This window comes from Leguminivora glycinivorella, chromosome 2 (genome assembly GCF_023078275.1).
Source record: "Leguminivora glycinivorella isolate SPB_JAAS2020 chromosome 2, LegGlyc_1.1, whole genome shotgun sequence".
In the NCBI taxonomy this organism is placed as follows: domain Eukaryota; kingdom Metazoa; phylum Arthropoda; class Insecta; order Lepidoptera; family Tortricidae; genus Leguminivora; species Leguminivora glycinivorella.
Genome location: NC_062972.1, coordinates 949,658 through 972,554, shown reverse-complemented (window position 1 = coordinate 972,554; position 22,897 = coordinate 949,658). Strand labels below are relative to the sequence as shown.

The window sequence follows — 22,897 nt, the reverse complement described above, 5'->3', positions numbered from 1 at the left end:
TTGTCAAGGGATATGTACTGTACTGTAAACTTACAGTGCGTTTTCATTTAGGAAATATTTCAAAGGCAAAAATCAAAGATGGGTGCTGAAATATACGGGATATCCGTCCTACATCCGGTATTGGATAGGATAATGTGAGTACGCACTACGCAGTAAGACTGACCTAACATAACAGTACCTATTTACAGTTAAAACTGTTTACTACGACTTAGTTGACTATCTGTTAAACATATTCTACAAAAGGCCCTAACAATAATACACTAATTGATATAGGTACTATCAAAAATACGTCATTATTGTGACGAATACGGATGTAAAATTCCGTTTTAAGATATTGTCATAGTTTCATAATAACTTAGTTAAACAATAAGCTGACAATAATACTCTAATTGGTTTACAATTCCATGATTACTTAATATGACGCAAGTAAGTGACAATCTTAAGATGTGGTGTTAATAAAAAGATCCGTAAATATCTACAGGATGAAATAATAATAATATAATCCGTTTCCATAGTTTTATTACATGAGTAACTATCACGGTAACCGAAAACAATATTATATCTACAGGTGATTCATGACTTTCTTGAGGCGTGAATAGGACTAGACCTATATAGTATATTTCAAATTTTATACTCTATGGATAAATTTACAGTCGTACATATACAGGCTGTCCGAAGACTATAGGACATGAAGGGAAAGTACATGCCTTAAATATCATAGATAGATTATTTGGCTGAAATAAGACTTTGTTTTTATTTTTAAAAGTTAGTAATTCTGCATACAAAGACATTCTAAAGAATTACTTGCTTCGTTTAGGAATCGAATCGACTGAAATGTGAAAAAAAAAATCACCAACACTTATGATGCCAATTGAAAGAATGTCCAAAAAATAATAATACTTCTTAAGTAACATATTATTTTAAAATATCTTAGGACTCCCTGCATAATCTAAAAATTCTGCACAATCGAAATGAGTAATGACACATGTTAGCGTAACAATCGAGTAGAAAAAATATAGTTTTGTAAAAATACGCGCCGCAAGGATGATTTCTTTCTTTAGATACCAATGTTAGATATAAGTATATTAATACTAAGAATAATGACAGAGATAGTGAGATAATTAAAAGGTTTCCACAGGTAGAAATCGCGTAAAAAACGGAGCGTGTGAAACTACAAATCGATTGATTTTTTTTTGTAATAGTTGTAAACTTGTAATTATGTTGCCTTGCTTGACACCATAATCAATTGATAGATCAGTGAACACAAAACGAAAACAATAGAAATAAACTAGAAATAATTACATAAGTACATACTTAATATAGTGGTGAATTTCCACCTAACGTAATGCACTTTAACAAAAACAAGTCTCTCGCGTTTTCCAAGTGTCTCTTGAAATGTTTTGTTTGCTTAACAAACACTTGAATAGGCTTGAATAGGTTTTAAGACAAAAAACTTAGACCAAGTAAACTCAGCAGCGAATTTTATTTATACTGTACTTTTAATGTCATTTTCATTATTTTTCTTCCTCGGTTCCTCCACTGAATGTGGCGACCACATAAAGTCGTTATTTTGTGCAGTGTGCACCAAAGCTCCCCACTCCGCACGGTCTTCTACGGTCCTAATAAAAGACGCATGTGTTAATGCCCTGGCAGGCCTTCTTAAAACTGTCCACCCAGCGGGTTGGTGGATGGCCACTCCCCCGTCCTCTAAGATCCATCATGCCAACCTTTTTTTTCAATTATATTTTCATAGCATACACAACTTTTTTTTCAGCAAACACGCATAGCTCCAAACTCTCTGCCATACCACCTACTCGAGTCCGAGGTAGAAGGAGTCCACGTGAAAGCATACCTCTTCAACGTCACAAACCCTGAGGAGTTCCTGAGCGGAAGGGACAGAAAAATGAAAATGCAGGAGATCGGCCCTTTTAGCTACAAGTGAGAGGTTATTGTTATGTTAAACTCGAAGTTAGAGCAACGACGCATTATTTGACACGTCCTTAACATTTTGAACTATTAAAAAATTGTAGTTAAAATTTAAATTATAACATACAATGCATCGAAAACCACTCTACTTCGGATCGACACCGTTAGGTTAGTTCACCGCGTTATGAGCTATTAAATAATTACTTACTTAATGACATAAAAAGGCACTTTACGCCACATCGCTTTTACTACAACTACAATCAGAGGTAGAGGGAATCTATGTGAAGATTTAACGTCACCAACCAAATGAAATTCCTGGGTACGTAGCCGAATGGCACAAATGCTCATGAAACGAAACGCTCGTAGAATATCTACGTATCTCTATCGCTCGTGCGCATTGGTGCGTCAGAGCCAGACTACCTTTCGCCGGATATGAAGATGCAGGCAGGAGACCGACCCTTTTAGCTACAAATGAGTGGTTATTGTTCTATTACTCTCCTTTTGGATCAAGATTTATATTTCTTTGACTCTTATAACATAAAACCATTTGAAACTAAACCAAGTAAGTAGTTTCAATATTAAAATTGAAGATTGAAGCTAGGAACACACTACGCGGACGTCCGTCGTAAATCGACCGCGGACGGGAATCTGGACAATGGAAATACACATAACCGTGCAAACTATCGGTCGACGGACGCGGACGTGGCCTTGAGCGCACGGACGTCCGATCGAAATCTGGCTCTCTGGATGTTTTGTTCCGTGCACACTGATAGGTCGCGGTCGCGGTCGTTTTACGGCGGACGTCCGCGTAGTATGTTCCTAGCTTGAAGAAACAGAGTTGTGTTCGACGCATAAGGCTCCGCGCACACGGGCGACAAAACTGTTTTGTCTCCGTCGCTCGGTCTATGGGCTAGTATGAAGGTGCGCACACGAGGCGACGCAACTTTTCATACAAATACGAAAGTCGCCGAGCAACTTTGTCGCCCGTGTGCGCACTGTCTAATACATCGAACACAACTCTGTTTACCGATTAACACTGTTAGGTTAGCCTACGCGTTATGAACTATTAAATAGTGCCATAAAATACACTTTTTACCACAACCCTCAACGTCACAAACTCCAAAACCAAATAAACAGGCGCTTGTAAAGTACTTCTTGAATTGAAAGCCTTCTTAAAACATGTTTTAACAGACATATTATTTTATTAAACTAGGTACTTACTTTTACCTGAGATGACGTTTTAAATTAAAACAGTTTCACATTGCAGAATTACTTATTTACAGAGAACTTCGCTCCAACGATGATTTAGAGCTAGATCAAGATAAAGGTGTGGTGCGATACACGCCCAACGTGAATGTGGAGTTCGTTCCCGAAGAATCTATCGGGAGACCAGAGGACATCAACGTCACTATACCTAATATTGCTATGCTGGTGAGGAAATTTTCATAATCTTAAGGTTACTCCGGAAAGGTGGGCCAAAATATTTACAGACTGGGACCCGCGAAACACCTTAGACGGGGCAGGCCGGGGTGCAGGCAGACCAAAAAGGAGATGGCGGGACGACCTGGACGCATTCTACCCAAAATGGTGGGAAAATGCCAACAACAGGGTCGAGTGGAGAAAGCGAGGGGAGGCCTTTGCCCAGCAGTGGGACACAAAAGAGGCTAATTAAAAAAAAAAAGTTACTCAAGGAAGTTTGCTTTCCTCATAATGCTTTAGCCTTGCTAAGGTGTGTAGCGTATTTACCTATACTTTTTCTTTTTCCCCGAGATTTTTTTTTAAATTATCCTTGTTTGATCATGTAAAATCAATGTTTCAAAAAAAATAGTGCGTGGAGTCCCGCCGTGTAAAGTAAAAACTTTATGTGGAAATGAAAATAAGAATGGGTATTTAAAAAAAAAATCACTGAGCGTTAAACATTTACACGCTGTGAGTTGGAAATCGCATTTGAAATTTCACTTCAATAAATTCGTCATTTATGAAACTGACTTCATTAAATATTGCTGCAATACTTTGGAAGCTTTAGACGCTACATGAGCGAAACTGCTAAAATGGAAAGGAGACCCCCTTTCAATTTGGGAATTTTAGTTAAATATACTAGTGTTATTAAGTAGATTTATCGAACTCAAGGTTTCAAGGTTATTGCGAAAAAATCTTTAAAATCGTGTTTCAGCTCTCGACTGTTTCCTCCTTCAAAACTTAATCAAACTTAACGAAATTTGAGAATCTGAATAAATATGAAATTATCTGTGTCGGACCGCTTAGTTTTTTGGCTAATTGTTTTGAATACCACACCTTTTTTTGCGCCAAGATCAATAAGACCGTTTATGGAAATTTTTGATGGGCTCTAGCGTCATTAAAAATAAGAATATCAAAAAAATGAAAACGGTCCGACGTCACAGATAAAAATAATTATAATCTGTGTTGAGAAAATCAGTGTTCTGAGGAACCAGGGAGGAAATAGTCGAGAGCGTTTGTATGGAAAATTGACCCCTCCTGTATTATATACAGGGTGTAAACCGAATACGGGCGAACCTCTTAACGGTGGTGAGTATAGGACATAAAAAATGGAATTAGATAACTTTTACTTAAAATTGAAATATTTTTTTTATCCATACAAATTAATTCGGCCCGCAACGTAATGCAAACACACTCGCGTTAAACGCTCGTTGACAGTTGTCATTGATTGTCATCGCAACCACGTTTACAGTACATTGCTGCTGGGAATTTTTTCAAAAATTAATTATGGGCTGAAACTTAAGAGTAACTCAAAAACACCTCTTAATTAATGATAACAATATTGAATTATATACCTGGGGGGTTACCATGAAGTGCTAAAGCCATTCACTTTAGGTTGAGAGAAAGGGACGAAGCTATAGCAGTTCTATAGCTCCGTCCCTCTCTCTCAACCTAAACTGAACGGCTTTAGCACTTCATGGTAGCCCCCCTGGTTTCATTTATCGCCCTTATTACGTTTACGCACTGTATATCGTCTTAACGCGACTCCTACAGCCCAAAAAATGAGTACCTATTCAGGTATTGAATAAAGAAGCTTAACCTGTAAATATGTAAGTATTTTAAAAATGTTTGTCCCCAGAGTATGACAGCAATGATGTCCTCATACCCATTCTGGACTCGACTGGGCTACAACGCTTTACAGAAGCAGGTCGATTCGAGAGCTATCATAACAGGTTAGTAATGTCATCATCCTCCTTGCGTTATCCCTGCATTTGCCACTGCTCATGGGAGCCTGGGGTCCGCTTTGACAACTAATCCCAATATTTGGCGTAGGCACTAGTTTTTACGAAAGCGACTGCCATCTGACCTTCCAACCCGAAGGGTAAACTAGACCTTATTGGAATTAGTCCGTTTTCCTCACGATGTTTTCCTTCACCGAAAAGCGACTGGCAAATATCAAATGACATTTCGCGCATAAATTCCGAAAAACTCATTGGTGCGAGCCGGGGTTCGAACCCGCGACCTCCGGAACGAAAGTCGCACGTACTTACCGCTAGGCTACCAGCACTTTTTAATAACTAGGTATATAAGTTTAGGTTAGTAATAAATATATCATACTTTATTACCAGCCTCTGCCCTTGACTACTTCCCTGAAAACCTCCTCAAATTTTCAAAGAAATAATGTTTACACTCGGAAATTGTTGGTCATGATGACTTTACACAGTTTATGAGTTTAGCTGTTCTAGGAAAACATTGTCATTTTACTATGGACAGTTTTACGACACGTGAAATTTCCCCATATAAACAGAATAATACACTGTTGCCGTATAAATAAATTGCTTTATCATTCTGCAGCAGAAATAGCCAATGAGGAGGCACACTGACCTTTTATCCCGCCAGGCGGCGCCAGTGAAAGTGTCTAGGCATGCCAATGTCATTCATATGTGAGAGAGAGAAAAAAATATCTTCTTTTCGCTCTCACGTATGAAATTCTTTATAAGTGCAATGGACTAATAAGGTGGCGCCATCTGTCATAATCTTTGAGTGTGTCTCCTTATTACTACCCGTGGACAGATTTATACCAATTCCTTCCTTCATATACTAGTCTTTTCAAATCTGTGCATGTAAAGATATTTCATATCATGTATTATATTTTGCAGTCCCAGCACACGAGTACCTATGGGGGTACGACGAGGCCCTTATCACTATGGGAAACACGTTCATGCCCGGATGGATACACTTCTCTAAGATGGGCATCATGGACAGGGTAAGACAAGGCATATTTTATAATCTGTACCTACATAGCTCTACCTAAAACATGTACGTACATAGCTCTTTTTCCAAGAAAATCACATTTACTTGCTCTTGTTGTTGTTGACTTCTAAGTCATGCATGAATCTGCCTTTCTGAGTTTTATAACCTCCATTTTTTTTTCTACATCACACGTGCTGAAAGCAACTTAATTTCTAAACAAAAACAGAAATTGTGATACATGATGCAAAACGAACATATTTATAAATAATTAATTTTACTAAAATTTCTTCTTACTTATCCAAATATGTCAATTTTATTTTCAGTTATACGACAAGTCGGTCCCAAACCGACTAGAAGTTGGGGCAAAAGATTCAGACAAGTTTGAAATTAAATCCATGAACGGAATCAGTGGGCTGAGACCTTGGGGATACGAGAATAATACGACCAGGTAAACTGAGTTTTCTTCTATAGATTACATATAAAACACTCTAAAAAGGCCAAGCCCAAGCCCAATTCAAAGCCCAAGTTTTTTCTGATCGATTGAAAATGAGGTTATAGATAAATTTCCGCTCGCAACCTGTAAAGTTTGACCAATGTTTCCGTTGTAACTCCTCGTTATTAAAAACATTTCAAGCAATCATTGACTATATTTTGTGGTCTAATTTGATTTAAAGTTTTCCTCTATATAGTTATATTCATATTCATATGAAACTTTTGCCCACATCATCAGCAGTGACAACATTGGAGAAAATTGTAGAACCTATTGATTATCTATGTCCCTCTTTCAGAACGAAATGCAACACCTTCATAAACGCGTACGAGGGAGTGGCTTACCCGGACGACCTAACTCCCGACACGGAAATCCGGATCTTCCGGAACGTTCTGTGCCGGTTCCTCGAGCTGGACTTTAAGGTAAGGAAGCTAATGATAATATAATCACTAGCCTATGAAACCGTTTTTAGGGCTCCGTATCAATTCAGGGACTGAATAAAACCGTATTCTGCGCCTTCTTCCGTATCCGTCTGTCATATCGCTAAATATCTCGAGGACTACAAAAGTCCATAAGATAACGATTTCAAATTTGGAATAGTCTCTTCGGTCTCTTTAAAGCAAGAGTGAATAGGCTATTACTGAATCGGTGAGCTCCATCTTAGACTCTATCTTCACTTTCCACCAGGTGTGACTATCATATTAATAGGGTCAATCGCTGATCAGTCTACAATAAAATAAAAAAAGTCACGAAAAACGCTAACCCGGCCACAGAAGAGATCCCTTATAGGGATAAGTTCGCCTTTGTACCTCTGTTCCTGTAAACTGTATATGAATCTGTTGTAGACAATAAAGTGATTACTACTAATACACATTTAAACTATTATATGTATTCTACTTTGAAAAATTAAGTCCAGTTAGTAGGACAAATGATCCATTCCTCTGAATAATCCAATCGATATCAAAATTTCAGGAGCAAATCACCATGGACTTCGGGGCTGATGCGTTGGTGTACAAGATCAGTAACCGGACGTTTTCGCCAGGGAAGGACAATGAGTGTCTCTGTGGCAAGGGGATTTGTATGGACGGACTATCGGATCTCTCGCCGTGTTTTTATGGTAATAAGTCACGTCATACAGTTTAGATTAAAAGAAATATTCATTTGCCTGAATGACACTAGAACGTCTTGAAACAGAGATATCGGGATAAGAGCAGTCGTTTTTAATTTAAAAATTAAATTGAGTGTAAGTCCACTAATGGGACGTAATAACAGGTCGAAGATATCATAATAGGTTACATTGCTACAAAAAAATAACGACTAAGGGCCAGTTGCATCAAAGGCAGTTAACAGACACATCATCGTCACGCGGCAGAGGTCTATGGAACTTCTCATACAATAAAATTTAGCGAACGTTTTGACGGTAACAGACGTTTGGTGCAACCGACCCTAAATCAGTTAAGTAGTTACTTAAATTTTGAAAAAAACCCCGACATAGATAGTGGACCGATTTTAATCAAACATGGCTAAGAACATCCCGACTAATTCCGCTTTTAAACAAAAAAATCTAAATCGGTTCATCCGTTCGAAAGACACACATACCTACAGACAGACATGTTAAACTTATAACACCACGTCGTTATTGCGTCGAGGGTTAAAAAAGAACAACGACTAATTAATTGATCTTAATATTTTTTGAGGTATTTAACTGCAAAAGAATGCAGGTTTTAAGTATATAAGGGTCAATAACAGGGGTAACTTTTCCTTTCAGGTTTGCCTCTTGCCATGTCCAACGCGCACTTCCTGAACGCGCCTCCTGAAATGTACGAACGTATCGAAGGCCTTGAACCGAGCGAGGCCAAGCATGGGGGACGGTTTCTTATAGAACCGGTAAGGACCAGTTTTATATCACTCATAGCATTGGTAAATTGTGTGAAGGAGTCACCAGTGTCACCACTCCTAATTGGCACAAATATTTACACGTAGCTAATTATATGAAATGTCAAATATTAATGTGAGCGGCAGCCGTTGGAACTACATAAATTAACACTGTTTAACACAGAGAAGCCTACAAATTGAGGGCCGCACCAGTCATGCATACAGCGATGCAATAGTGACCAATTTTTTACGAGCATTCAAACTCTGTAAGCTTTGTGGACATGGTCACCAGCTCATCACCGATAAGGCTGTGACAAGGAAACCATCATCATTTCTCTTTATGTTTAAGAATTTTAAACCAGCAATGGCAATTGCATTACACCTGATGGTGGTGATCAACCTTGGTTGATAAGATAAATTTCGTTGTAAAAAAATACCATCGAAAAATTCGGTCATGATCCTCAGACAACTGATAAAGATTTTATTGTATTTGCAGCAAATCGGAGCTGTAATAGAGACGGAGTTCACAGTTCAGGTGAACATCGTAATGGGAGACGTGAGCTTCAACGACGAGGCCAAGGCCACGTCCGGCATGGTTGTGCCCGTTGGGTATTTTAGAATTGTGAGTATTTGACGAAATAGGCAAAGATAGCAAATTCCAAGCGCTGCGCTAGAGATCGGATGGGATTTCTGTGCATATCTACTCGAACGGGCTTGGGAAAATCAGCAGGAATGAAGACCCTGTTGAACTTGATTTTAGTCTGTCATTGTAAGGAGACATGAGGCGTACCATAAAGAGGCGTTTGAACAAATTCCCTCGCATCACTACGAAAATAAACTTTGCAGGACGAACAGTCATGGGAGCTGATGCAACGTTATCCATTTTCTGTAAAGTAAAATTTATACTGTAGTAAAGCTGAAACTTTACCAAATCTTTTTTAATTTTTACCTATACTTTCAAGACAAGCTAATTCTGGTTTCCAATTTTTCGCTAAACAAGAAACGTTATAATGTTCAATTTAGGTTTGCAATAAAGAGAAGTTGTATTGCATTGTATGGTATTACATGTTAACAGAGATTTTCTATTTCAGATTCTCCCAGCCCTTCCCGAACACACCAAACAACAGCTCAACCTGATGTACAAAACAGGTCCCGCCATTTTCTTAGCGGTCGAGATATGTCTCTACATCCTCGGCGCAGTTCTTATAGCCTACTCCTTCGTCCAAGTCTGCAGAACTTGGCTCTGTGCTGATGAGAGGGCTATTGAGTACCAGACACCGAGTGATGAGAAGAAGGCCACGATATTGTGCGTTCCGCTGATGGACTTTGATTCGAAAAGCAATAGTTTCTTGTGAGGAGCACGTAAGTTTTGCCCACATCACCAGCAGTGACAACATTGGTTTAAAATTGGTGTAACTATTGATGAAGACGTCATCGACTCATCAGTTATCACCATTAGAAAATGCATGTATCTAATGCATTCAGAAAGGAAACATTGAAAGTAGACATTTCGTTATGTACATCTACATCGCATAATCGGACGATAAAGATGATGATATTTAAATTTTTGGTGTTTCTAGTTAAACCTTCAAGAAGGTACCCTCTTGTACGTTTTAGCATGTCCATGTTGTATAGGGAAAATACGATGAAAAATAAATCTTTCGACAAACATTGAAAAAGTTTAAGAAGAACCTCAAAGCCAGTTACTAAAGTGAACATTTTACAAATAAAATAAAAGTAGTAATGTAGTATACTAATCCACCTACATATTAACGCTATAATTTGATTACAAATATCTTTAAATAGTCTACCTTATCCTGGCTTAGTACATTTCAAATTTAAAGAATTAGGAGTTTACGGAATCAGTTTTTGCCTATTGTTCCGGATAGATTTTATATTTGAAACAGGAGCACAAATATTAACGGTTTTTTTGAAGTCTGACAGTAAGTAAAACAGTGGCATGGGGCACTAGTTTAATCGCAGTACTAAATCGTTCACGAATACACTATTGTTACTTTTTGCTCGAGTTACAAGAAGTAATATGTCAGTAGGTGTTAGCTATAGTACCAAACTATGTCATAATATCATAGTCATAGGTGCGTTTAAACATTTGACTGAAGCTAATTTTATGCTGCTGTCGAAAAGTTTTCATAATTGTAAATTCTCACATGGAATAATATTAAAAATTCCTTTGTAGGTAGTACGGAACTATTAAGGAATTTCCGATTTTTTTTTTCCAGTTTGGATTTCATTTTTTTTTCATTTAATTTTCAAAAATATTTCTAAACTTTTAGCAAGTTTTACAATTATGCACATGTGTTGATAAAACGCATCAATAATGTTTAATGTACCTTATATGTACAGGGTTACATCGTTTTGCTCAAACAGTGATATTTTCTACTAGTGTTTAAGTAATTTGTAAATTTAATTTAATTTTACAAGGGGAAATGCGTTTAAGGATTTTAAGTATTTAATACGGATCCATTTAGGTTAACTTTAGGACGTATTCCCATCTGTCCCTCACGTGACCAAGACGGGGACAGATGGGAATACAAAATTAGGAATAAATATTACTGTGATACGTGGTGGCACGTAAAACATATTTATGTACTTAAATTGAGCAATAATTTTGTGTTCATGAATAGACTTTTATTAGGTTACTTTGTTGTACATAGATTAAAAATAATGCAAATTATATATGTATATTTTTTGTTATCATAAATATTATATATTTTCACAGAATTTTAAATTTGTAAAAAAATCCTTTAAGGTGGCTCGCTTAGGTTACCCGAAGCTCAGGCTGCGTTAGATGGCGTTAATCTGCAAATTACCAGTCTTATTTTTTTTGTGGAGTCGTACAGGCATTTATATACTTTCAATTATGCTTCGCGAACATTTAATATTAAAATTGACGTATTACAACATACATTCAACTTCTCATTGTAACGTTAATCCCCTCAATGTACATAAATTTACTATTTTACACTATTTTTAAGTACCACTCACACATACAAACAGTGTTTTTGTATCCCTTCTAGTCGATAATTTCACGCGGTGACAGCTTGTTTAAATAGCCTTGCGGTAAATACGTGCCATCGCATGATTTGCATGGAAGTACTGGGTTCGAATCCAGCTAGGACTTTTTCTCTTTTTTTTTTTAATACTACGTCGGTGGCAAACAAGCATACGGTCCGTCTGATGGAAAGCGGTCACCGTAACCTATGGACGCCTGCAACTCAAAGAGTTTCGCATGCGTGTTGCCGCCCCATTAGAAACTTGTACACTCCCCTTTGCTGTGTGTGCACAGCAAAAAGGAGTGTACAAGTTCAAAGGAGGGTTTGGGTTGCCGACGACTCAAAGGACAATAGACGGAACAAATTAGTTCCGTAAGTCCTCCCGTCGTCAGCACCCCGCACCCTCGTTGAGCTCTGGCAGCCTTACTCACCGGCAGAAACACAACACTATGAGACACTATTTTTTGTTTTATTATTTATACATAAATGTATATGTACTCGTACAGTAGTTACTGAGCGTTTTCCACAAAAAAGATTAAAAACCTATTCTCTTACATGGTAATAATTTTTGGGTTCGTCGAACTCAGAATTTCTAACATAATTATCCTAATCTGATATTTTAAAAAATTCCAAAAAAGTATAGATAAATTTTAGTTTCTAAACTACGATTCGAATGATTTTTTTTTCTAATTGTTTATTTTCGATGGAGCAAGGGTATTCAAATCGCTTTTGAAATCTTAAATTAGTAAATGAAAATGCAATAGTTAACTGAGTAACGTAATGCTTTAAAAACTCAAGTGGACTTTTTTTTATCTAAGGAGTAATTTCGATAAAATATTATATTTAGCGAGGGTATTAAAAGTTGTGTTTTATATCTCAACTTAATAAATAGAAAATCAAAATGACAATAAAAATATCAATAGGTTCTCTAAGATAAAATTGATACCTTCGGCTCTCCATTCTTGCTCGGTCAATAAAAAATACGAAATTTATATACAAAAAAATACAAAAAGTTTATAGAATCCTGGGAATCGAACGCACCTTCACGGCGTGACAGACGACTGTACACCAACGACGCCATTACATAACACGCTGTTCCCGACGAAATTGGGCTATACATATATAATTATTTAAATATAAATAATAATGTCAAATCCATACTAATATTACAAATGGGAAAGGGTGTGTGTCTGTTTGTTTGTCCGTCTTTCACGGCAAAACCGGAGCGACGAATTGACGTGATTATTTAAGGGGATTTAGTTGAAGGGATGGAGAGTGACATAGGCTACTTTTTGTCTCTTTCTTACGCGAGCGAAGCCGCGGTCAAAAGCTAGTTTATTATAAATGGGAAAAGCTGGTTACTCTATAATCTGAAGTGGAAGAATTCGTTGTTTCACCAAAGATAATGTGTGTTTGTTTGTTTGTCCGTCTTTCACGGCCAAACGGAGCGACGGATTGACATGTTTTTTAAGTGGAGATAGTTGAAGGGATGGAGAGTGACATATGCTACTTTTGTCTCTTTCTAACGCAAGCGAAGCCGCGGGCAAAAGCTACAGTACAGCACGGGTAGCATGGTCGCGCGATAGACGATAAAATATCAGGCCGTCCCTGTCGCACTATTAGTAAGTGCGATTATAGGGACGGCCAGATGTTTTATCATTTATCGCGCGACCATAATTGCCTGCCTGGACCAGATTATATTGATGATAATTCTTATTTGTAACCATTTAGTTAATATTGTCTTCAGTTACCGCGATAGTTACTCATGAAATAAAAACTATGAAAACGGATTAAATCGCGTATAATGAGTTTAAAATTCATCCCGATGTTTCAAACACTTTACAGCGTTCGTGGTCAACGGGTGACTGAGGAAAAATTACAATGTGCAAAAGCTACCCATATTCTTGTATATAACCATTTAGTTGTTGAAGAAAAACATTCACACAACAATAACATAGGTCAACCAGCTCAGTAAATGCAATACTTTACTAATACTATGCCCACACTATGACCTATGTATAATGTATTATACCAGACGTGTAATATTTTATTTTATCAACAAAGGCATAATAAAGGATTGTATTGTATTTTTGTATGAAAATAAAAAATAGGAAAGCAATATAGTAATAGTCAAATATTCCATTAAAAAAATAAAAAATACTTAATAAATCCATAAAAGTTCAAATGATTAAAAAAAACTTCGGACTCGAACCCACGATCTTCTGCATCATAGTCGGTCGTTTGACCGAGACGCCATTTCGATTTACATTAGCAGTGTCGAAATACACGATATGTATCTTTGTTGACAAAATGCGTCATTATTTCTGAGTCTGCTTGAGTTAACTAAACCAATATCTTTAAATAATTACTTGTCAAGAGCCAAATGTCACTGATGACAATGTCAACTAAAAATGCGCGAAATATGACGGCTCTGTGTCTGTACACAAAATTTGGCACGCACATTTACGTAAAATTAATAAAAAATTCACAAGGATTTGTCCATGATTTCTGTATGAAACAATGTATTTCATTCACTACCGCGACGACGGATAATGTATAGTAGATGTATGCGCATATTTTTTTATTTAGTTGTAGTGTGCGGTGACTAAATAAATGGTAGATGTTTTTTGTATGGAAAGCATCTCCTCAGTACACATTTTGTATAGGAAAGACGTAAGACGCGCCCCAAGCGACGTTGAAGTCCGTTCCGCGTCTGAAGTCCGTTCCGCGTCTTACGACGTGCGTCGCCTGAGTGTGGGTTGCCGCTTAGTATTTTTCAATACATTCTCACATTTCATGTAAATATTAAAGTAGTTACTATTTAATTATGATTTTTTTGGGTTCGGATTTATATAAATTATATTTTGTACAAATTAAAAATGATATGTTGAAAAAGATGTACAAAAAAGGAACAAAGGTACAAAAAAGCTGTTGTAAATAAATAATTTATAATATAAAAAAATACATGTTTTAATTACAAAACCTCTGGTAGGCGATTAGAGTACATAATATGTAGGTGTTAATCATCAATCATCATGTAAAATTAATGATTTATAAAAATTGCAGGTTATCGGGTTATATAAAAGGGTTATCGTAAATTATCTGAGTATCTAAGAATTCGATTAGAAAACAATAAAATAAAGAAAGAAAGACGGATACCCAGTTATCTATGTTGCCCCTATAGACATCATTCTTCTTCAAATTCTTACCCAGCTGGAAATGAGTCATCACACTCATCACTGTCATCAGTGGAATCACTATTACTTTTACTACTGCCACCATCACTGCAACCATCTTTTTCATCAGTTTCATCACTATCACTGTCACTGTTAGAACTATCATCGGAAACCTTACGTTTCATTCGTTTTGTTGAATCTTTTTTTTAATCTGCATTTGTATATCTTGGATAATTTGATAATTATCTTCTTGGCCAAAATATAGTGGTACAATGTTGTTAATGCTGAAAGATTGGCACGATATCTACCACCATTGGATGTGATTGTGTCATCGTCTTCTGAATTTGCTTCATATCGCTTTCATTTTGATGAAAGCCTTTGATTATTAAACTTTGTAATCCAAATATTAATAAAATGATCAGTGTCAGAATATATACTCGAATAAAGGACGCATCTCTAAAAACTAATGATGTAGACTGTAAAGTTGTAAACCACGCGCTATTATAAAATGTTACGTAAAAAAACATGTGGCTCTGTACTTTAAATACTAAAAATGAAGATAAGAAGGTACTCAATGTACATAAAAAAACTGCAACATTTTTGTTACTGGTCTAGAAAACGTCTCTTCTTCTTCTCATTTTAGACATGCAGCTATTTATGGCCGTCTTACATGCATAACATTCCCATAATAGTCAAAATCTCTCGAACGACTGTCACCGTCTGTATCACTGTCATAATAACTATCATCTGTCTCATCACTAGAGCTATATTGATGCCGGCATTTATACTTCTTCTTATCTTTTTTGATCCATCTTTGTATTTCCTTGAGCGGTGGGTGGTCGTGCTCCACAGGTTCGTAGTATGTTCTCGCGTGGATCACTAGTGGCGCTGCTGGCGGTGGTGGATACAAATAAGGTATAGGTGGTACGGGTGGTCCTGGCACCATCGGGTAAGGGCAGTTGAAGCAACCAGTCGCGGTACAGCAAGGCTTAATATTTTCCTCCGGTTTCTTTGTACAATTTTCAGCGGTTTTGTTTAAATTTGTAGGTTTCTGAAGATTTCGTTGGATTTGTTGTTGCATTAGCAGCTGATTATAATCGAAAGGTAATCCGTTTACAGATAAACTTTGGAAGTCAAACATTGGTAGAAATATTTGAATGAGAAACAGTGCGTAAAGCTTAGAGCGCATTTTGGTAATGGTAAAGTTGAATCGAATCATAGTTCGTTATAAGGAAACTGTGTGTACGTAACCAGTGATTGTTCATTGAATTCTACTTAAGGTAATTATGTAAAGAAACCAAGCATTGTTATACAAGGCCAGATGTTCAGTTTTTGGGCCTAAAATTTTTTTGGCGTAATAACTTAAATTGATACGTGGATAATTTTTGGCTTTGGTAAAGACAACAAAAAATTATTAAAATAAATTTATTACAAAATACATTTACATATAAGAAAACTTAGATAATACCTGTTTGTCATCCCCATGCACCCTATTTTTTATTTAGTGTGATTCAAAATGCACTTGGTCGACCCAACTGTTCTATACATATAATTTCTATACAAAATTTTTGCTTTACCATTATGTACAAGATGTATTGTATTAATTTATTGAACAACATCAAAAGATACTGTGAGATTAGTAATTTTCTTGTTTGGCGGCGGACTGAATATGACAGTTCTAGTGTCTTTAGAACTGACAGGCCTGACAGCAGATCTTCGACCATTATTATTAAATTCCACACTTTTTGATCTATCTGTATCTGTTCCCATCAAATGTTTAGCATCGTCTTCGCTAAGCTTTTTCTCAAATTTCACTTTCCCGTTCCTGCTTATGTAGGATAACATCGGTTTCACAAGCTTGGTTTCATGAACTATTGTTCCTACATCATGGCTACTTTCGTAACTTCTAGCATTCTTCCTAATGTTACTGAAACGTCGCCTGCTTTTTATGTGTTGCTTGCTTTTTATGTGTTTCCGTCTCTTTCTACGTCGCCAATCTTTATTATAATCAGTATCTGTGTCCGAGGAACTGTCTGAAGTATCAGTATCACTAACTTCGCTCGCCGATTCTATGGGAACTCTTCTCGGTGGACGTCTGAAAGGCATAGCGGGCGGCAAGGGAAAGATGAATATAGGACCTGGCGCCGGAGGTACCATAGGTGGTACCATAGGATACATAGGCATAGGCGCCGGTACTATGGGCATGGGTGGCGGCGGTTTAGGAGGCTGAGGCTTGGGAGTATCGCCACTACTTTTACATCTGCACTTCTGATGACACGGGGAGCAAAAGGAGTAAAACGCAGGCGTGCAGCTCGGAGCGCAAACGCACGGTGGACAAGGAGGGCACTGCTTCGGTCTCGGTTTGTCGTTGCAGAATCTCGGAGGAGGCGCTTGTGGCAACATGAATGGTGCAGGGAATCCGAAAGGCAAAGGGAATGCAATTGCAAAGTGTCCATCACCATTTCCGTCACCGCCATCATTGGGTGATTGGGTTGTTGTGGTAGTAGTAGTGGTGGTAGTTTTTCTGGTGACTATGATAGGTACGGGGACGGGGTAGGGCACAGGGACAGGTACGGGCGGCGGCGGTGGCGCCATCATGAGCATGGGCGGCGGAGGCGGCACCGGCTGGAACATCGGCACTGCCGGCATCGGCATTGCGAATTGTACGTTCACTGGCCTCATAGCAACTAACAATGTAATTGCCGATATCCATGGTCTCTGTAACAAGGCATTAGCATATCCTTATATCTCTTAGTTTAATAACCTTAATTTTACATGAATATTAAATGAATCATATGAGAATTTAAGTTTTTGGTAGTTAAGATCATCAATTTATCAAAATATTGTGTTGTGTATTGTGACATTACTATTAGGAAGTAGTAAACATTCTTAACTTGTACAGTCATTAAAATTACTTATGAGTATAACTTAATAACAGTAAGCGCTAAATACACTATAGTTTCTTTGATAAATTAATTGCATTTGATCTAAACCTCTAATGATCTACCTCCCGTTATAATTAACAGAAATCACTAAAATCAGCTAGATTTATATATGTATACTTAGCCACTTATTGTTCACAGTCTTACATAGGCCATTTTGTAGTTACAGATTATTAACAAAAAATATCCAGTTTTCGAAGAGTTTTAAGGTGGCTCAAGTCATCTACACCTATGATTTTAACACACGGGTACATTTTTATACCACGTTAGTCACGTTATATATTTAAGTATTGTAAATCTATTGAAATTGTACCCTGACACCGTTCTGTACGACGTTGTGTAACTTCGAATCAGCTATAAAATGTAGAATATCGATTTCCATAATGTTCAAGTACCTAATACAAATAATATCTGTGTTTATTGTTTATAACTCAGCACGGGAAGCATGGTCGCGCGATAGACGATAAAATATCAGGCCGTCCCTATCGCACTTACAAATAGTGCGATAGGGACGGCTTACTATGTTTTGTTCTTGTACAAGTCATTTATCACTTATCGCGCGATTTTTTGTTGAAAAAGCACAGACCATATCATTACTCTAATAGTTAATTTATAGTATTTTATTCCTGCCTGGTCTAACTATTTATACGATGACGAAGTTATTATATATAAGACACCGTTTATATTTCATGTAGTCACTTGGGAGATTTTGGATGGTAGAATTAGACCACCAGATTTTATAGACGTACCAAGATTTTATAGACGCAATAAAAGAAAAGGGCATTATTTCGTCAAATTGAAGTTTGTTTTGAAATTAAGCTAAGATGGGACGGGTCTCTTTTATAGAGGATGGGACGGGTCTCTTAAGAGGGGATGGGACTCTTAAGAGGTCCTATCAGTGTTAATGTCATTAGAACGTCACAATTTCATATATTTTTGGCGTTTAAAATACCACCTACAATTAACGGCTAACAAAATCACTGCCAGATAAGCTTGGTCTAAAAGTATTTTATAAATCTCATAATGAACAAGATAGGGACATACCATATCGATTAAATCCAACTCACACTTATAAGAAAACTGACCATCTGCGTGAATGACCACTGAACTACTGAACGTTATCAGGCTTCATGTCGTTCATTTTTAACAGGAACAATGCAAAAGATACGATCAAGACCGAATTCAAAAGATTCTTGAGTAGTTTGACTGGATTTCGTTCATTAATGTATACGGCCATGAGAAGAGCAGCTAATGTAGCTTCCTCAAATTGGAAGTAAAGCCTCACAAGAAATTACTATTGTCCAGATAGCGCTCTTATTCTGATGTATGCGGTGACAGTTCAGTATTGTATGAAAAAATAGTTTTCTGGTCAAACTGGTTATTCCAGAACTTTGAAATTGCAGTGCCACGGTGGTTATAACCACCGTGGCTTATAAGCAGGAGCAACGTATTCAATCGTTAGTATTTTTCTCTGTCATTCTTTAGGTACGTTTTTATTGGAGTAAATACGGTAGATTAGTTCGTATCCTTTTGCCCATGTGGTGATGAGATTATATTTTCACCACCCCCTTTTCTTTCCGGTAGTGTCGCAGAAGTCTACTGTGGAATTTATGTTCAATTGTGGTGTGTACGATGGGCTAACGAACTGTCACTGCCATTATATTGATTTGGTTTTCTTTCAGCCCTTAAATGTCTAAGACAGGCTTCCCTATTTGGGAATGCAGCCGTTTATGTATGTATGAAGAATAGTAGATTAGTCATTTCTGCTGGCCTAGCCAAAATGAGAATCAACGCTAGACGCCGATCGAAACGCAGGCTGACTCTGTCGTATCAATACGACCACAGGCGATAGAGATAACTCAAGTCAACCCACGATAAGTTTGCAACAATTTTGACAGCCTCACCGGTGCAACTGTTATTTTAAACGTCAAAATTCGATGAAATGATGACGTTTACTTTACCCTTAAAGAGGCAGGGCTATCAAAATTGTTGCAAACTTATCGTGGGTCGACTTTAGCTGCGATAACGATATTATCGTAAGAATTTGTGCATTTGGCTACGTACTCTGTTTGTGCTGTTTGTGTTTGTGCGAGAAGAAATACTTATTTGTTATACAAGGGGGCAAAGTTGTATTTTAACGCCGAGTGTGGAATTGAAAAACGAGCAAGTGAAAGGATTCTGTAGTTGAACCACGAGACGAGCAAAGCGAGTGGTTCGAGAATAGAATCCTGAACTTGCGATTTTTTTACACCCGAGAAGTAAAATACATTTGCAAACACAAAACTTTTCCCCTCACTAAAGCGAGGAAACTACAACGCAAAAAATGCGTTTATCACTGCTTCCACAGGTGGTAAATCATCTTTATTACTAGGTGGTAAATCATCTTTATTACTAGATTCACCTACTTTAAGAAAATGAGTTATATCAATTTTCAAAGCAGTTAATTTGACTATATTCAAGGTCAAATTACTTTACCCACTAGTGGATAAAATGCGTTTTTACCCGCTGGTATTAAAGGACAAAACACGTGTTTTCGAGCGAGAGAAAGAGCGTACACCCATCTTAAAGGCCGGCAACGCACCTCCAACACCTCTGGTGTTTCGGGTGTCCATGGGCGGCGGTGATCGCTTACCATCAGGCGACCTGTCTGCTCGTTTGCCTCCTATCCCATAAAAAAAAATAGTGAGGGGAAAATACATAAAATGTATGCGTTCCATTAAAAATTAAAACCCTCTTCTCTTTCCGCATTAACGCTTAAAAACTAAAAAAAAAAAGCGAGCTTGAATTGAACTTAACGTTTGAAATAACACAACTTCCATGTAATAAAATATAAAACTGTATTTTCATTTACAAAAGTATAAAATTATCCATAAATAGGTACTGTACATTTTCGAGTAGGCAATAATACCTACCTACTGCTCTTTTCTTACTGGATTGATAACATTTTATTTACATATAAGAAAATTTAGTGCTGTTTACTCTTCGATTCTTCGCGAATTTCTTGACGAGGGTTTTTTTGCCGTTTTTGAATCTTTTGAATTACCATTTTATGATCTGACTCTTTTGATAAGTCTTTAGTAACAACACGTTTATTTGGCCTCGTCTCGTCTTCATCTCTGCTATATTTCTTGTTGGTCTCTCGTGCTCTATTTACTTTAACAGTATCTTCATTAGGGCCATCACTATCACTTAACCAATCCTTTGCTTCACCTTTTGAAATAGGTTTTTCAAATATAACAAACCCGTCTTTGCTAACGTATTGTAGGACGGGCGTTAAGAACTCCTGTTTTTTAGCATGCCTCATTCTCTTATGTCTCCTCATAGCCCTGCGGTTTTTCCAAGTCCAACGCTTTCTCTCGTAGTCATTCGAATCGCCAGAACTTGAACCGTCAGTGTCCGAGCTTGAGTCAGCGTCAGAATCATGATGATGATGATGTGATTTCTTGATAATCTTGACTTTCCTTTTGTGGGGTTCAGAAGGCTTCTTCGAATCTGGTCTAGGATCTTTATAAGCTGGATCAGGAGAGTAGAACGGCATGACAATGACGGGAAGTTTGGCTTGTGGCGGACCACCGAGCATAGGCATGCCCATTGGCATTCCGGGTAAGCCCATAGGCATCGAACCCATGGGTGCCATTCCCATGGGCATTGGAGGCATCCCCATAGGCATTGGTGGAGAGAAGGGAGCAGGCAGAGGTTTATCTGGAGGAGGAGGAGGATTCCCTGTAATTCCTGACGGGCCAGGCATGAAAGGTGGAATCTGAGGAGGCAAGAGTGCTCCTGGCTGCACAGGCGAGTTGGAGCTGGTCATTTTACAGTGCATTGGCAGAGATTGAGGGAGGAATTGGAAGTTGGTCGGACATGGTGGCAGCTCAGGCTCAGGGTTTTTTGCGAAGACCGTCGTGAAGCTTACCAGAATTGCAAGAGAGCGCAGTTTTCTGGCCATCATAATCTGTGGAAAGGAGGAACAAACTTCTGAAATATGATATTGTGCACTGTACCTACATGACTAAAGAATTATGCCAATTATTTTTGATTAGTTTAGACAAACATATCGGAATTCAAAAATGTTCATTAAATCATATTTATGAGCTTTGATTTAATAATGAATTAGGTACTAAATATTATTTAAACATACCTTTTCAATATCATCAAGTAGTAAAACTTTTCTATTTATCCCAATTAGCTTCCTCCAAAGCGTTTCTTGAAATGCGTATACGCAGAGAACCGCTTTTATGTAAACCAAAAACTATGAGGCCAGGTGGCCGGGGACAATCAGTCGACAACGTAAGATTTACGTAATCAAACGTACAATATGCTCATTGTCGATTTGGCTTACGTAAAACGGGATTATAGGATCTGTAAGGTGAACGATAAACACTCTTATAGGTACTAATTTAGCCGTGGAGCTACTTGCAAAACGGTCTAGGAAACCAGCATAAATTCGACTTTATAATTTTAGGGTAGTTGCTATAAGGCTAGACGACGCAAGGTTCACAGAAAAACATTGTTTTGTGATTGGTGTAAGTAATGTAATACGTCTTAGGTTACCCTAATGTACATGTTTGTTTACACCTAAGCATGTTACATATGAACTTACCTAATAATCACATGCTGTTGTAAGCTATATAACAGCATGAAATACAGGTTTTCCTTAGTCGCGGCCAAATTTTGGTTCTACTCGCACAAGAGTTTGATATGACAGCAATATTGCGTAAAATATCAAGGTACGTAGTGTAACCAGTGTAACTATATCTTGCCTGTCACTTTTCATAACACGTCAGTGGCAAGCGCCTGGTTGTAAGTGGTTACCGTAGCTAATAGACGCCTATAACTCAATGAGGAGTATTAGATATTCGTTACCGATTCTTTAAAAATCTGTGTTACGCTTATATTTTGAAGAACCCTGTATCTCTTCACTGCGGTTCCTCCACAGTTCATTCCACAACTGAAGTTGGAACAGAGGGTCTACAGAGGTAGTAAATGTAATAATTTCATTTTGAACCGCAACGTAGCTACGCTTCCATTATAGAGGGAAGACAGCCTGCCGATAGCGAGCGCTTGCGTAAGATGTTGTTCGTGTAATTTTACATTCATATCTATGTACTTTTCAGATGATCCACCATATCACGCTATTCATGACCCTCCATGCCTTCCACGCTCAAGCTCAGTTCCCAATGCAGTTCCCCGGAGCCATGCCCATGCCAATGGGCAATATGGGCATGCAACCCATGCCAATGCAAATGCCAATCATCGGCCCAC

At 37.7% G+C, this 22,897-nt stretch overlaps 3 protein-coding genes across 4 annotated transcripts in view; 1 reads left to right on the top strand and 2 right to left on the bottom strand.

Moving 5' to 3' along the window:
- The window catches only part of LOC125242055 (scavenger receptor class B member 1-like), a 31,716-nt gene extending 20,942 nt beyond the window's left edge, over nt 1-10,774 (top strand). Inside the window, exons 4-13 of the mRNA XM_048150759.1 lie at nt 1,775-1,938; nt 3,210-3,357; nt 5,024-5,117; nt 6,045-6,151; nt 6,462-6,586; nt 6,927-7,050; nt 7,601-7,745; nt 8,397-8,515; nt 9,000-9,125; nt 9,595-10,774. Coding sequence (XP_048006716.1) covers nt 1,775-1,938; nt 3,210-3,357; nt 5,024-5,117; nt 6,045-6,151; nt 6,462-6,586; nt 6,927-7,050; nt 7,601-7,745; nt 8,397-8,515; nt 9,000-9,125; nt 9,595-9,858 — 1,416 coding nt within the window. The 3' untranslated portion in view covers nt 9,859-10,774. The remainder of the gene's footprint in view (nt 1-1,774; nt 1,939-3,209; nt 3,358-5,023; nt 5,118-6,044; nt 6,152-6,461; nt 6,587-6,926; nt 7,051-7,600; nt 7,746-8,396; nt 8,516-8,999; nt 9,126-9,594) is intronic.
- Nucleotides 10,775-16,140: 5,366 nt separating this feature from the next.
- On the bottom strand, nt 16,141-18,781 carry LOC125242264 (carbohydrate-responsive element-binding protein-like). Of its 2 annotated transcripts, none has more exons than XM_048151010.1 (2): nt 18,680-18,781; nt 16,141-17,411 (listed from the first exon to the last, which is right to left on the bottom strand). In XM_048151010.1, exons 1-2 carry the CDS (start codon nt 18,680-18,682, stop codon nt 16,299-16,301), a joined length of 1,116 nt encoding a protein of 371 aa, XP_048006967.1. In that variant the 5' UTR covers nt 18,683-18,781; the 3' UTR covers nt 16,141-16,298. The 2 variants fall into 2 exon arrangements, with proteins under 2 accessions (XP_048006967.1, XP_048006966.1); XM_048151009.1 differs by lacking the exon at nt 18,680-18,781 and adding an exon at nt 17,783-17,906.
- Nucleotides 18,782-20,600: 1,819 nt separating this feature from the next.
- LOC125234682 (protein enabled-like) lies at nt 20,601-21,446 on the bottom strand. The gene has a single exon (XM_048141027.1). The coding sequence runs from the start codon at nt 21,444-21,446 to the stop codon at nt 20,601-20,603; it is 846 nt and encodes a 281-aa protein (XP_047996984.1).
- Between the last annotated feature and the right edge of the window lie 1,451 nt (nt 21,447-22,897).